The sequence below is a fragment of the Oncorhynchus clarkii genome, chromosome 18 (genome assembly GCF_045791955.1).
Source record: "Oncorhynchus clarkii lewisi isolate Uvic-CL-2024 chromosome 18, UVic_Ocla_1.0, whole genome shotgun sequence".
In the NCBI taxonomy this organism is placed as follows: Eukaryota; Metazoa; Chordata; class Actinopteri; order Salmoniformes; family Salmonidae; genus Oncorhynchus; species Oncorhynchus clarkii.
Genome location: NC_092164.1, coordinates 25,757,359 through 25,772,375, shown reverse-complemented (window position 1 = coordinate 25,772,375; position 15,017 = coordinate 25,757,359). Strand labels below are relative to the sequence as shown.

At 43.4% G+C, this 15,017-nt stretch overlaps 1 protein-coding gene across 5 annotated transcripts in view; it reads right to left on the bottom strand.

The window, feature by feature from the left end:
* Positions 1-1,164: 1,164 nt before the first annotated feature.
* Positions 1,165-15,017, bottom strand: part of LOC139373260 (activin receptor type-2A) — a 52,105-nt gene continuing 38,252 nt past the window's right edge. For 2 of the 5 annotated variants that reach the window (XM_071113567.1, XM_071113571.1), the window contains 7 exons: positions 9,759-9,908; positions 9,301-9,444; positions 7,104-7,249; positions 6,849-6,963; positions 6,439-6,577; positions 6,087-6,217; positions 1,165-5,565 (listed from right to left, as the gene is read on the bottom strand). In XM_071113567.1, the coding sequence (XP_070969668.1) occupies positions 5,371-5,565; positions 6,087-6,217; positions 6,439-6,577; positions 6,849-6,963; positions 7,104-7,249; positions 9,301-9,444; positions 9,759-9,908 (1,020 nt within the window). In that variant the 3' untranslated portion in view covers positions 1,165-5,370. The remainder of the gene's footprint in view (positions 5,566-6,086; positions 6,218-6,438; positions 6,578-6,848; positions 6,964-7,103; positions 7,250-9,300; positions 9,445-9,758; positions 9,909-15,017) is intronic. The other 3 variants (XR_011627553.1, XM_071113568.1, XM_071113569.1) reach the window with 3 other exon arrangements.

Sequence of the window (15,017 nt, the reverse complement as noted above, 5' to 3'; positions counted from 1 at the left end):
GAAAGCCCTCCAAACCATGATCATATATATTTTCAAATAATTGCATATATTCAAATACCTTCAAATATTATTTATCTTTCTGAGACCTGTATTTGAATTTCAAAAGGAAATAGTTCCCTTTAGTTGGTTCTCAAAGTTGGCATTTGAAATAAACTACAAAGTACAATGATATTCTGCCCAAGTCTGCTGTGTATGGTGAACTCCGAAGCAATCACACTCCATGGTAATTTAAAGCCTGCTACTACTATCACTATACTTTCCCCACCACTGCTTACTGGTGCTGTAGTTATGAGACAGTGAGCAAGACTGTGTTGAGCTCGGAACTTCAGTTATCATAGTGAATGAGTAAAAAAAAAAAGTTGGGATTTATTCAATAGATTGTGAGGCAGGGTTACTTTCTTATTACACATCAATGATTTGGCCTGATTTCCCCTCCAGGTCTGTCCATTCATGAACTTTGCCTGATAATTGCGACAAAACACTTGAATGACATCTACGATGAAGAACCTTTAAAACTTTCAAATGGTTCACAATGGTAACAGAAGGTTACGCAAAAGCGGGTATATTATTGCTGGGAATGACTGTACATACATTTACACCACATTTTCTTTCTAATTAAGTTCCTCCAGAGGAAATCCAATTTTATACATCATTTTGACAAGCAAGTTGTCATCAAGGTGAGTCCCGCATATCATCTCAGTAGAAGACAATTTCCTGCACACTATCCATCATAGGTTTCTATAGATAATTCTTAAGGTATCTGCATCAATATTGAAGAAAGGTTTTCTTTCAGTTTGAAGAGTCGATATGCTTGTCAAAAAGGTAATATTCTTTAATATTGGGTCCAGTTTGAGGGTTGGTTTTGGACAACCACTGAAAGACATGGGACCCCGAACCATCCCCTAACAGACTGACAATGAATGACCTGATCACATTTTTTTCCCCCACGTGTATATTCCCTGTGTGTAAATAGAATGATTTGGCTCTACTTATTGAATAAAGTCAAGCATTTTTTTAATCAGTGTATGACCCATACTTGTTATAGTGATGCATGAAGATGAAACCCATTCAATGTCAAACGCTGCCATCTAGTGGTCTGTTTTCAGCACCAACATTATTAGGTAAAAATAATTAGCAGATTTCAGATGGACATCAGAAGCAATGAGCAGTCACTATACTTTATTTTAGGGACAATAGCATACAATTTCTCTGTACAATATTTAACATCCACTTCCAACCAGGCATCTGAAAAGTTTGTTAAATAACTTGCAAAGCATAAAAATGATTGGCAAGTCCACTAGCCAATTGAACAGTCATTTGTGCCAAGTCACACTGTTTTGACTATCAGCAAATACAGAACTGAAGCGAACCTAGGTTTAGCTTTAGTGTTGTTTTGAGAGGAAGTGTGTTACAGAAAACACTGTCTGCTGGTCACATACAAGGGATAACATTATTGCAACACTGCTGGAATATTGTAGCAATGGTATCTCAATGCTGTAGAGTAACATCTGGGGTCTGAGCTAGGATGTCTGAGGTAAAACAATGACCGGTTTCACACTACTGAGCCAACCCAAACCATCATTTGCTGGTTCTGATATTTTCCGATCACATTGTCATTTTCAGCAACTATGGTGGATGCTTAACCAGGCCACCCCAGTCCGACTCGGTCCGGCTTAGTTTGGCTCACCTCAGTAGTGTGAAAATGGTAAAACTATTGATTCAGGGTTTCATTTGAGGGAATTTTCATCAGACCACCTTAGAAAGAAATGAGTCTCATCTGGGGAAGGAAGAGTGACCGTTTTGGGCCATTTGGGTCATAAATTGAAACAATTTAAAAACATAGACATACAAAATAAACAGGTCAAATCTTATTATGGAATAATTAATTCATCAGGGATTTTTTTGCTTCTTTGTGATATATTCTAAAAACAATAGAAACAACCTCATGCTACATCCATCAACTACAATCTAAATACGACATGTTTATTTACATAATGTGCATTTCAATATTCCAGTCAATCTGAAGTCAAATGTTATTGGGCTTTCTGAAGTTTATCTGAAAGAAAATCACCTCTCACAAGAAGGCCAAGGTCTGATCAACTAAGAAGATTGTAGTGTGGTTTGGGGTTTAAAACGTCTGTACAGTGAAATCAGCTCTGTACAAGTAGCTGTGGTTGAAAAATAAAAATCAGGTACACAAAATTATACCCTCAAAATACCAGAAATCAGAGGATCACATCATGGCTACATATTTATTTTTTCTCAAAAGCACATACGACAATCAAAATAATGCAGTAGTACTGTAGTGATTGTATATCTGATTGTTGGTTCACCGCTAACTGCTTGGAAACTCGTGCCCCTTCCACTCTTCCTCCAATGCCCTTTGCTTGCTAGTTGTATTGCTGAGCGCTACAGGGTTCCAGTGTGTAGGGAGGGAGGGGGAGGGGGGGTTCACAGTAACGGCCACCATTCGACAGCTTTCTCAATTAAAATGTCCTTGAATCCTCACATCCCCTCTCCTCCTCCTCAACCATATTAGGCAAGGAGACAGGATGTGAGGAACCAAGGAAAGACAAATTGTGATAAGAGCCTACATCCGCTGCGAGACCACTGGCCAACTGCAGCCTTTACCCCGAGAGTACAGAGCCTTCCCTAAGTCCGTTCCACTGTCTTTCAGATAAGAGGTAAAGTAATAGTTTGATTTGGCACCTGCCCACCTGCTCTCTGTCTAATACTCAAAAGCTCAGGTCTGCAAATAATGAAAAGATCAACAGACAAGATTAACTGTTTAAAAAAATGCTACAGTGGTGTGAAAGTCGCTCCTGCAGCAATGCAAGTACGCACGCACTTGCACCATTCTGCACGAGTTGCATATACTGTAGTAATTACTGAAAAGCATAGTATTGAATCCCTGAACGTTGTTGTAGTTCCAGTTTAAACACGGACTAGGTGTGAAGAGAGAGAATGCAAAGATGAACGCATCATCATCCGTGTCAATGTCACCCAGAAGACAAATCTGAGCTCATACAACAAGCTAGAAATGGAACACATTCACAAATCAAATTCCGGAAGGACGACGAGAGACATCCTTGTTTTGCCCAGGGTGGGTCTACAGTAGTAACGTTGTCACACTGATTAAAGGCTCAACCGAGTTGAGATGATAGAGAGGCTAGAAGTAGAGATGTTTTAACGCTATGGTTGAGATGACACCAGGAAGAGATGGGTCACCCGCGTCTCAAAGCAGAAGGGTAGTAGTTAGGGACTGGAGAGACAGAAGGTTAGTAGCTAGGAACTGTGAGAGCGAGAAGGGTAGTAGCTAGGGACTCGGGAGAGACATAAGGGTAGTAGCTACAGACAGGGAGAGACAGAAGGGTAGTAGCTACAGACAGGGAGAGACAGAAGGGTAGTAGCTACAGACAGGGTGCGACAGAAGGGTAGTAGCTACAGACAGGGAGAGACAGAAGGGTAGTAGCTACAGACAGGGAGAGACAGACAGAAGGGTAGTAGCTACAGACAGGGAGAGACAGACAGAAGGGTAGTAGCTACAGACCGGGTGAGACAGAAGGGTAGTAGCTACAGACAGGGTGAGACAGAAGGGTAGTAGCTACGGACAGGGTGAGACAGAAGGGTAGTAGCTACAGACAGGGTGAGACAGAAGGGTAGTAGCTACGGACAGGGTGAGACAGAAGGGTAGTAGCTACGGACAGGGTGAGACAGAAGGGTAGTAGCTACAGACAAGGAGAGACAGAAGGGTAGTAGCTACAGACAGGGTGCGACAGAAGGGTAGTAGCTACAGACAGGGTGAGACAGAAGGGTAGTAGCTACAGACAGGGTGCGACAGAAGGGTAGTAGCTACAGACAGGGAGAGACAGAAGGGTTGTAGTTACAGAGAGTAGCTACAGACAGAAGGGTAGTAGCTACAGACAGGGAGAGACAGACAGAAGGGTAGTAGCTACAGACAGGGAGAGACAGACAGAAGGGTAGTAGCTACAGACAGGGAGAGACAGAAGGGTAGTAGCTACAGACAGGGAGAGACAGAAGGGTTGTAGTTACAGACCGGGTGAGACAGAAGGGTAGTAGCTACAGACAGGGTGAGACAGAAGGGTAGTAGCTAGGGACTGGGAGATAAAGATGGGTAATAACTAGGGAGTCAAGAGAGACAAGAGTAGCTTCCTGAGCTTTTTAAAAAAGAAGACCAAAGGATAACCAAAAGGCATGCTCACATCATTAAATACTCGGTTGACACAGCAAGCCAAAATAAGTGTTTAAAAAAAACATAATTTTCAATGACTTAGGGGGTTATTGAAATGTAGGATTAAAATGTTTACAATAAAAACAAATTAAAACACGCAAGGAAGGACAAAATGATGCTCAAAAAAGAATTCTCGCAAAGAAAAACAAGAAGGCTCGCGTAAAATGCATGGTCATACATCTCTTGGCAGACTAGTTTTACAAACTGTGGTGATAATTATTATATTTTCACCTGCCACAGCTGTACAGTATATAGTTCAATAATACCAAAGTAATGATGTCATCTGAATAGTTTACAGAGAGATTGTTGTAATCATAGAAATATAATTAACAGAACTAGAAACAATAGTAGTTCTACTTCTATGGTTGTAGTGTTGTAATGAAGATGGAACTGAGGTATACCGTGTTGACTTGAGGGAGGTCTATGGTTTTGCTTTCGAAGTAGTAATGCTTGGAAATGGATCCCCCCCCCCCCCCTAAAATAAACCTTGATTACCATTGTTTTGATATTATGTACAGCAGCAGTACACGTGACATTCAGAAGCTGTTTCTTATTGGCATTACAATTGTCATTATCATTATCATATAAACACAAAGAAAACAGCAAAGGAATTTTAAAACAAGTTGCCCTTTTCTTTTCTGAGCCGTGAGAGTTCGTCTTGTAGAGTCCATACTCTTCCTCTTCTTTTTCTTAGAAAATAGAACAGAAGTCTGTTAGGAGGTCCTAGTGTTTTCTTCATATAGAAAATATCCCTTTTGCCCAGCTCACAGGGTTTGTTACGACCTAGTGTTCTTTTGAAGGATTATTTTTGACAGTTTGAGGCTCACTATGGGAGTCCAACACATCATGGTACTATGAAGTGGGTAGAAACGAAACCAAACCAGTGTTGGTGGGCACAGCCAGGTATTTCCTGAATGACAGTAGTGTAGCGCACAGCACTAAAACACACCACGCCAGCACACCCATCTGAGGGGGTCAGGGGTCAGAGTTTAACCCGGGATCATCCAGAGTTCATGATCCTGAACGGGCCACTCTGGTTGATCAATGTATACCTGAAAACATCCAATCAAAATAGCTCCATGTCCACCACCTGACACGTCCAGTCAATGTTCGTCCATTCATAGGCTGGACTCTTTGGGAGGGAAGTCCACGTTGGTCACCATGGTGACGACGGTGACAATTTCCTCGGGGGCGATGATGTTGGTCTGGCGTTGCATCTGGATGATGCGTTCCTCCACGCAGCCCGCCGAGAGCCTCGCCTCGGCCTCGTGATCCCAGCACTCCTCGATGGTCTCACACAGCATCACCAGGCCCTGGGACAAGCATAAGAGTCATTTAAGCAGAAGCTTGGATCATACGCAGGAACTGAACCCATAACCCTGATGTTGCTAGCTCTATGTTCTAATCCATTTGGTTTCCAACCTTTTTCGGTTACTGTACACCAACTGAATTTTGCACTGCCCAGAGTACCACTGAAATACCTAAGTACTACTTAGGTCGTTTTTTGTGGTATCTGTACTTTACTATTTATATTTTTGCCAACTTTTACTTTAATACATACTTAAATAAAATTATGTACTTTATAATCCATACATTTTCTCTGACACCCAAAAGTACTCGTTACATTTTGACAGGAAAATGGTTTGCTTAAAATGTGAAAGAATTCTTACTTTTAATACTTAAGTATATTTTAGCAATTCCATTTACTTTGGAGTATATTTAATTTAACTCAGTTTTTACTGGGCGACTTTCACTTTTACTTGAGTCATTTTCTATGAAGGTGTCTTTACTTTTACTCGAGAATGACAATTGACCACCACTGGTCTTCACTCACTATGTGTTTCTGCCAGCACTCTCTGAGGCACGGCCGTAGCTTCTTGTGGACCACCACCTCCTGCATGTCCTCTAGAGACGGGTGCTGGCCGACCTCCTCCTCGAAGGGCAGTGTGTACTCATCCACAGGACCTGCAACAAAACACACACACTGCATGAGAATACAGAGAGAAAACACACACACACACGGTGAGTCCTTTGGGATCACATTCGGCACTGTAAGTATTCTGGTCACTTCCGTCAGCTCCACATGGAGTCAGCAGTCGGCCATGTCACTGATCCTTACTGAGACGCACAAGGTCAACATACCCGTTGCAAACACACGAGGACACACACACACGTTTTTCTCTCACCGTCTGCAGCGGTGCAGCGAGCGGTCAGCTCCCACAGCACCAGCCCCATGGCGTACATGTCTATCCTCAGGAAGGAGTCTCTCTGGAAGTTGATGGCCCCCTCCAGCACCTCAGGGGCCATGTAGCGCCTCGTGCCCACCTGGAGAAGCATAACACAAGGTTATACTCTGTCTCATGTCAACAACACACTGCCCTAAGGTCATAGTTCACTCCGAAATCAACGTTTGTCCGATATTTACACTCCTCTTACGGACCTCAATCGTGGGATATTACACCGCTTTTGAAGTCTGAAAATGTATTTGATTTTGAAGTGAACTACAGTATCACAACATTTGCGGATAACGTATTGACAGAGTCTGCTCTTTCTGCAGGTTAATACAGCATCAGAATAACCAGCGTCACTATTGTACCTGGCCGTGGGTGTCTCCTGCTGACTTCCCAGCTTCAAACTTCAGGGCCAGGCCGAAGTCCGCTATGCAGGCGGTCAGGTTGTTCTTCAGAAGCACATTCTTGCTCTTCATGTCCCTGTTGGAGCCAGAAAGAGAGCGATGTGAGTGAGTGAGTGAGTGAGTGAGTGAGTGAGTGAGTGAGTGAGTGAGTGAGTGAGTGAGAGAGAGAGAGAATTCGAGGTAGGACCGGGCCCAGAGATACCACACCCTACCCACCTGTGTGCGACGGCGGGCTTGTGTCCGTCCTTCAGCCCAGGGATGTCCTCGTGGAGATAGGCCAGGCCACGGGCCAAGGTCTGGGAGATGTGGCACAGCTCGTTCCATGACACCACGTTGGCCTTCAGGTAATCAGTCAGAGAGCCCTATGGGGGAAACACAATTAGTGTTAGTCTTTTCTCCATTCACCCTGTAGGATTGTGCGCAGGAAAATTAGGACATTGGTTAATTTGACATTCTCTGATCCTGCTTCAGCTGTGACATGGGAGGAGGAGGGGGGATGATAACATAGTTGTAGTAACACTGTCCAACCACTGGAGGGCAGACAGACAACCTGTTGTTGCCAGTCATTGGAAACCCGCTTCAGGGGCTGACCCTGTGCTGCTTCCATTCTCTTGGTATATGTGTGGCAGAGGAGGCTGGTAGGAGGAGCTATATGGGGACAGGTTTATTGTAATGGCTGGAATGGAATTAATGGAACGAAGTGAAACAAGTGGTTTCCATATGTTTGATGTGGAACCATTTATTCCATTCCAGTTGTTACAATAGTCCGTCCTCCTAAAGCTCCTCCCACCAGTCTCTGTGGTGTGTGGTCGGTTGAGGGTTAAGAACAAATAGACCAGGGTTCCCCAACTGGCGACACGCAGGCACATTTGATTTGCTCCCCCCTAAGTTGTCTGAGACTATTTTTGGGTGGTCTTTTCAGCTCCAAGTGATTTTAATTTTGGAAATCTCTTCCAAAGTATTCCCACGCATAATATGTGATCGTATACAAATGTAAGCAAGTTTATTTTTTTTGTGTGTCAAATATACTCTAACTTTCAAAAGCTTGGGGTCACTTAGAAATGTCCTTGTTTTCGAAAGAAAAGGTACTTTTTTGTCCATTAAAATAACATCAAATTGATCAGAAATACTGTGTAGACATTGTTAATGTTGTAAATTACTATTGTAGCTGGAAACGGCTGATTTTGAATGGAATGTCTACATTGCTGTAGAGGCCCGTTATCAGCAACATTGTGTTAGCTAATTCAAGTTTATCATTTTAAAAGGCTAATTGAGCATTAGAAAACCCTTTCGCAATTATGTTAGCCAGCTGAAAACTGTTGTTCTGATTAAAGAAGAAATACAACTGCCATCTTTAGACTAGTTGAGTATCTGGAGCATCAGAATTTGTGGGTTCAATTAGCCTCAAAATGGCCAGAAACAACTTTCTTCTGAAACTTGTCAGTTTATTATTGTTCTGAGAAAATAGTGCCAGCAAAACACCAGTCTCAATGTCAACAGTGAAGAGGTGACTCCGGGGTGCTGGCCTTCTAGGCAGAGTTGCAAAGAAAAAGCCATATCTCAGACTGGCCAATAAAAATAAAATATTAAGATGGGCAAAAGAACACAGACAATGGACAGAGGAACTCTGCCTAGAAGGCCAGCATCCCCGAGTCACCTCTTCACTGTTGACGTTGAGACTGGTGTTTTGCTGGTACTATTTAACGAAGCTGCCAGTTGAGGACTTGTGAGGCGTCTGTTTCTCAAACTAGACACTAATGTACTTGTCCCCTTGCTCAGTTGTGCACCGGGGCCTCCCATTCCTCTTTCTATTCTGGTTTGAGACAGTTTGCACTGTTCTGTTAAGGCAGTAGAACACAGTGTTGTACGAGATCTTCAGTTTCTTGGCAATTGAGCATTTGAGGACTTGTGTGGCGTCTGTTTCTCAAATTTTCAGCTGTGCTAACATTTCAAAAGGGTTTTCTAATGATCAATTAGCCTTTTACAAATATAAACTTGGATTAGCTAACACAACGTGCCATTGGAACACAGGAGTGATGGTTGCTGATAATGGGCCTCTGTACAGCAATGTAAATATCCCATTCAAAATCAGCCGTTTCCAGCTACAATAGTCATTTACAACATTAACAATGTCTACACTGTATTTCTGATGAATTTGATGTTATTTTAAATGGACAAAAATGTGCTTTTCTTTCAAGAACAAGGACATTTCTAAGTGACCCAAAACTTTTGAACAGTAGTGTATCTGTTTGGGCTTCTTGCGGTCAATTTGCAGTCTACAAATGATTTGTAATTATGTTCCGGCCCCCTGACCATCCTCTCAAGAAACAAATCGTCCCGCAGCTGATTCCAGTTCATGATCCCTGAAATAGACAAATGTACATTTTAGTGGACAATCAAGTTATGTACATACGTTGTTGTGATAGGCTGTTATGAGCCAGAGGTCTATGTCCATGTTGTTGCCTCTCTTCTCCACACCGATAAAGTGGAGCAGGTTCTCGTGTTTCATCCCAGTCAGGCTGTAGATCTCATACTCGTTCTGCCATGACAGCTTGTCCTGCAGGCGACACACCAACACACAACGTTAGGTTCTCTGTAGCTCAGTTGGTAGAGGACGGCGCTTACTACGGCAGGATTGTGGGTTTGATTCCCGCGACCGCCCATACAGAAAATGTTTGCGCACATGATTAAGTTGCTTTGGATAAAAGCGTCTGCTGAATGGCATATATTAGCTATTTCACCTTGTGTGATGCACAAATATGACCACAATAACTAATAGTATTTCATGGGGCACTTCAGTCCCATAAAACAGGAGGCTCAAGCCTCAGTTATCTATATAAAGTCATTTTTACCTCAACGTCCAACTCATACCTGAATGGGGAAGACCTTGACAGCCACGTAGTCATTGAGGAGCTGAGCCTTCCACACACAGCCGAAGCGCCCCCTGGCTTTGATCTCAATCAACTGCAATGGCTTCTGCCCCATGATGGGAGAGGGAGGGGTGTGTGGCCCCAGTGGATCCTGTAGCAGAGGGCAGACAGGGAGATAGACAGCAGGTTGGTACTGGGATCAATGAAAACACTCATACGCTCTGTACTAGTGTGACATTGGGGCTACATACTTGGTGTTGGGCTCAATTCCATTTCAGTTCAGTCAATTGATTCAGGAGGTAAATTGAAATGCCAATTATAATTTCCATCATTGCTTCTCAGTTGAGAATAGAGGAAAGAACAGGTGCACGTCCTCACAGTATTGAGTCCCCACATGATGCTGATACACCGGATACAATTTTATTGTATCTAATTAGTTCTGTCATTGCGCTAACTCTAAAAGCTGTGTGATTGCTGGGAACACACTTGGGAAGACAGATCGTTATGAAAAAGAGTCCAGACTAGATAAGACATTGACGAAAACCTGATGAGATTCATCTGAAAGATTTCCATCAAGGAAAACTGTCTTAGTTAGTCTAGACACAGAGCAGTGTGAACGCTTAAAACACTGTCCGCAGGGATCATTCCAGGACAAGGAGAGCGCATTCTACTTCAGTTACGTGGTCCTGTGTGGCTCAGTTGGTAGAGCATGGCGCTTGCAACGCCGAGATTATGGGTTTGAATCCCACAGGGGACAAGTACTAAAAAAATGCACTCACTACTTACTGTAAGTCGCTCTGGGTAAGACTGTCTGATAAATGACTAAAACGTTAGTTTGAACACAACTTAGAGAATGCATCCATATGTAGTGCACTACTTTTGATCAGGGCCCATAGGATACGGGTCAAAAGTAGTGCACTATATAGTATATAGGGAATAGGGTGCCTTTTGGGGCGCACCCAGAGTCTTCTCTGAGACTTCACAGGGCATTAGCTCGGTCAGTCCTACCGTCTCTTCAAAGAAATGGACTTGACATCCATTTTCAATTAGATCCTTCCATGTTATTACAGGAATATTTGAAGACCAAGCGTGTCTTTTACAAGTCCTCCCGCATAAAAGGTAGAGCAAATAAGAGACAGGAGAAGAGAGGAGAGGTCTGGGACTTAGAAGAAGCTAGTTAATAAAAGAGAGGGGAGGGCGCCTTTAGCCTTCGATTGTGGTGATGCGTCCCAAATGGCTCTCTATTTTCTCAACTACTTTTGACCAAGGCCTAAATGGCTCTGGTCAAAAGTAATGCATTATATATGCAATAGGGTGCCAGCCTGGCAGGGTTGAAAACAAGGCGGGTGTGACAGTAGCTGCTGTCAGAAGTAATGCCATGTATTTAACATATTTATATCTGGGTACTGTATCGCATGAAGAGCAACCTGATATGAGTGGCCTGGATGGGTCAAGCCTCTCCCTCTGGTGATGGCTTAGGGCAGGGTTAGTTTCAAATCAACAATGTGCTAGAGGGAGCAAGTGTCACAAATTGTGTGTGTTCCAAATATAAAAATGGGTCAAGTCAGCTGATCCTCTGGATTAAACTAATCACTTCCACGTGTGACTTTCGAGAGAGAGTGAGGGAGTACGATGTCACCATCGATGTGGAGCCCCAAAACCGAACAATACATAGTGGCTGGTTCAATGTCCACTGGAGGGCATGACAACCATTGATGGAAAGATGAACAAGTGAGGGGTGTTCGGGGGGGGGGGGGGGGATGTCTATTGTCGCCCTGCAGAGCTGAAGAATGGTGAGAGGGGAGGTTGGGGCAGACTCTCGCCGCCATCCACAGCCTGCCAAGCAACAGCGCTGACATTGGCCACGGTTTCAGTAAACACACCAGACGCCTGCCTGCCCTACATGCTTACGCCTGACTTTTCCTCCCCATAGTTTCAATAATTAATCAGACTCTTGAATGCTGAGTCGTAAAAAGCAGGATTGAAAACCGTATTGTGTTTAATGGAGAGACGCCCCTGGGCACTAATAAATGGCCCTCAATAGAATTCCATCCCATTTATGATGTTTTGAAAAAGGAACTAAAAAAAACAAAACAATTGTGTTGTTTATTTTACGGCCGATTTACGATCTGGTACGTCCTTGGTGGTGGTAAGAGGGTTATGAATCGTGGTGTGTGTCCTGATTGGCACCCTATTCGCTATATAGTGCACTACATATGTCCTATGGGCCCTGGTTAAAACGTAGGGCACACTATAGGGGATAGTGTGTCATTTGGGAGGCATACCTTGGCTAGCAATGTAATGACACATGCGACAAGGAGCAGATTGACAGGTAAAAAGTTGTGAAAATATTTCCTTACTGTCTGCAAGTTCACTTAGAAGTAACCACTTGGCGGGCAGAGGCAGTTCCAACTGACTCTAGGCCACCATGACGGTTCTATATTGGAATTGAAGGACTGTTTTGTTTCTAAAATCCGAAGTCCTCAGGAACAATGACACAGCCAAGGAGGCTAAAGGAGCATTCACAATAGATACCAGCTGTACCACAGAACAATTTGGAAGAGGTAACCCTAGGTAACCCTGCTAAGGAGGTAAGGGCAATTTGATCAGATCCACTGACTGTCTAAAGGCCTAGGACGAGTCTCAAATGGCACCCTATTCCCTATATATGCACTACTTTTGACTGGGGCCCACAAGAGTTCTGGTCAAAAATAGTGTACTATTTAGGGTATAGGGTGCCAATTGGGACGCATCCCTAGACCAGTGGCAAACAGTTCAAGTAAAGCACTACAAAAGCAGGAGCAGCATCTCTTTCTCTAGAATTGTTATGATCTGGGCTGTGTACAGTGACCAGTCAGTCACAGTGTCACCAGACCCAGGCTCCGTTCACAAGGTGGTTGGGCGGCTGAATGGCGTGCATTACACTTTGTCAGCACACCACACTGTACCACAGGAAATAAAAAAAATAATCTGCACAAACCCACCCACTGATGCATGAGGCCTTCAAACAATCACACATCTCAGCAATTGACTTATGACATTGAAAGCATCACATGCTGCTGGGGGGGTTAAACAGTAGTCCTTTGTTGCGAAACATTGGCTAAATGTTGACCAGCGCCACATCAAAGGCCATACTTGTATTTAAATTGGTCCAATGCCTCTTTCATCCATGTATTAGCACAAGAATGGGCCGCGTCCCAAATGACACTGTATTCCCAACATAGTGCACTACTTTTGACCAGAATCGCATGGGCCCTGGGTAAAAGTACTGCACTATATAGAGAATAAGGTTTCATTTCAGAGGCAGCTTTTCCGTAATGCAATGGATTCCAACCCCTCTTTCATTTACATGTTGGCACACGTCATCTTAGTTAGCTACCCTTGGTTGCATTGCAACAGATAAAAAAAAAAGTGCAAAATATTATCATCCAAAGTGGACATCCATGCTCATAGAATGCATTTTGTACATTGACTCATGCATGCACTTTGTTTGGTCATTGGTTGATTCACCTGTATTTCGCATTACATAGGATGAAAAAAAATGCATGACGTCCATGCAAAAATATGATTTAAAAAGATCCATAAAAGCAACCATGACTCACATATAAAATAAACCCATCCCAAAGAAATAAAACAAGACATCGGGAAGCAGTCAGAAATGAAACGGGCCCAGTTCTCAAGCTCCCTCCCAACCAAAACCCACTGAAATTGAAAAGTGTTGGGAGTTTAATTAAACGTATCTTACCTCTATCATTATATGAAAGGCGTGCTTGTTATAGGATAGAAAAGAGGCAAAAAAAAGAAATGATTGTTTTCAGTGAGGGTGAAATGGAGGTAGATAAAGGAGCAGTAGTCACATCCCAGATGATAGATGACTCTGGTAAGAGAGATCTCTCCCCGTTTCTCCCTTCTCTCTCTCCAGCTTTCCTCCTGGGCCTCCTCCCTTTTCTTCTCTCTCGCCCCTCTCACTCCTCCTGGGTCTGGCGTGTGAAAGATGTGGGCCTGTGTGTGTCGTCAGCTACTGAATCAATTCCAGCTTCCCCTGACCTCTCATGGCCGTATGAAAAATAGAGCCCCGATAACAAATATGTGGACAGTGTCGCCTGGCGCCGCAGCATCTGATGACCATGTGTTTGTGCTTGTGTGGGAAAGCAAATATACGAAACATCTTTCCATGACATAGACTGACCAGGTGAGTCCAGGTGAAAGCTATGACTCCTTATTGAAGTCACATTAAATCCACTTCAATCAGTGTAGATGAAGGGGAGGAGACCGGTTAAAGAAGGATTTTTTAAACTGAACAGGGTTTGGTAGTAGGTGCCAGGTGCACAGATGTGTCAACTGCAACGCTGCTGGCTCTTTCACGCTTAACAGTTTCCTGTGTGAATCAAGAATGGTCCACCACCCAAAGGACATCCAGCCAACTTGACAACTGTGTGAAGCATTGGAGTCAACATGGGCCAGCATCCCTGTGGAACGCTTTCGACACCTTGTCGAGTCCATGCCCTGACGAACTGAGGCTGTTCTGAGGACAAAAGGGAGGAGGTGCAACTCAATATTAGGAATGTATTCTTAGTGTTTTGTACACTCAGTGCAGGCTAGTTAAAAGTATAGAATACTAATATAGCAGCCATCTCCTTTTCTGCCTGAGCCTTTTTTTATACTCAACTGTTTTCATACAGATGTAAGATCTTAATTTGACCACCCTGTTGCAGGAGAACTTTCCTGCAAGGTTTTAAAAGTTTGTAATTTCCACTGAGATTTCTGACTCGTTTCTCCCTAATGAAACGTGCCCTACAAAAGTCTATTAATTATAATCCACATAATATTCAAATGTCCAGTTCCTGCGGGATTATTTTCCTGCTGTAGCATACTGGCTCAAATTCAGATATGGACGCGATCGTGATTGTGGTGACCCTTGAAAGGTTGCCAATCCCTTCTCGCTCACTCTCACTCTGTAACAAAGCACAGTGAGTGTTTACCTTTAAATTAAAAAAAAAAAAACTAATTAATAATGGAGAGGCCTCAGCTCATGTTCCATACAATAAGACAGGTAGTTAGGAGAGTGGCTGCTGTGCCCAAGCAGAACAGTCATAAATGATGTCCCTGCCATAACTAGCCCTGGGCCTGTGTATGCATGCATTACTGCCAGACTCTGGCAACCTCTAGGACACTAGCTAACGGTGTCCTGGCATTTCCTGCATTCCATTGTTGTGTTCATGGCAAATAGACGGATGTTCTTAATGTACATTCTCCAGGC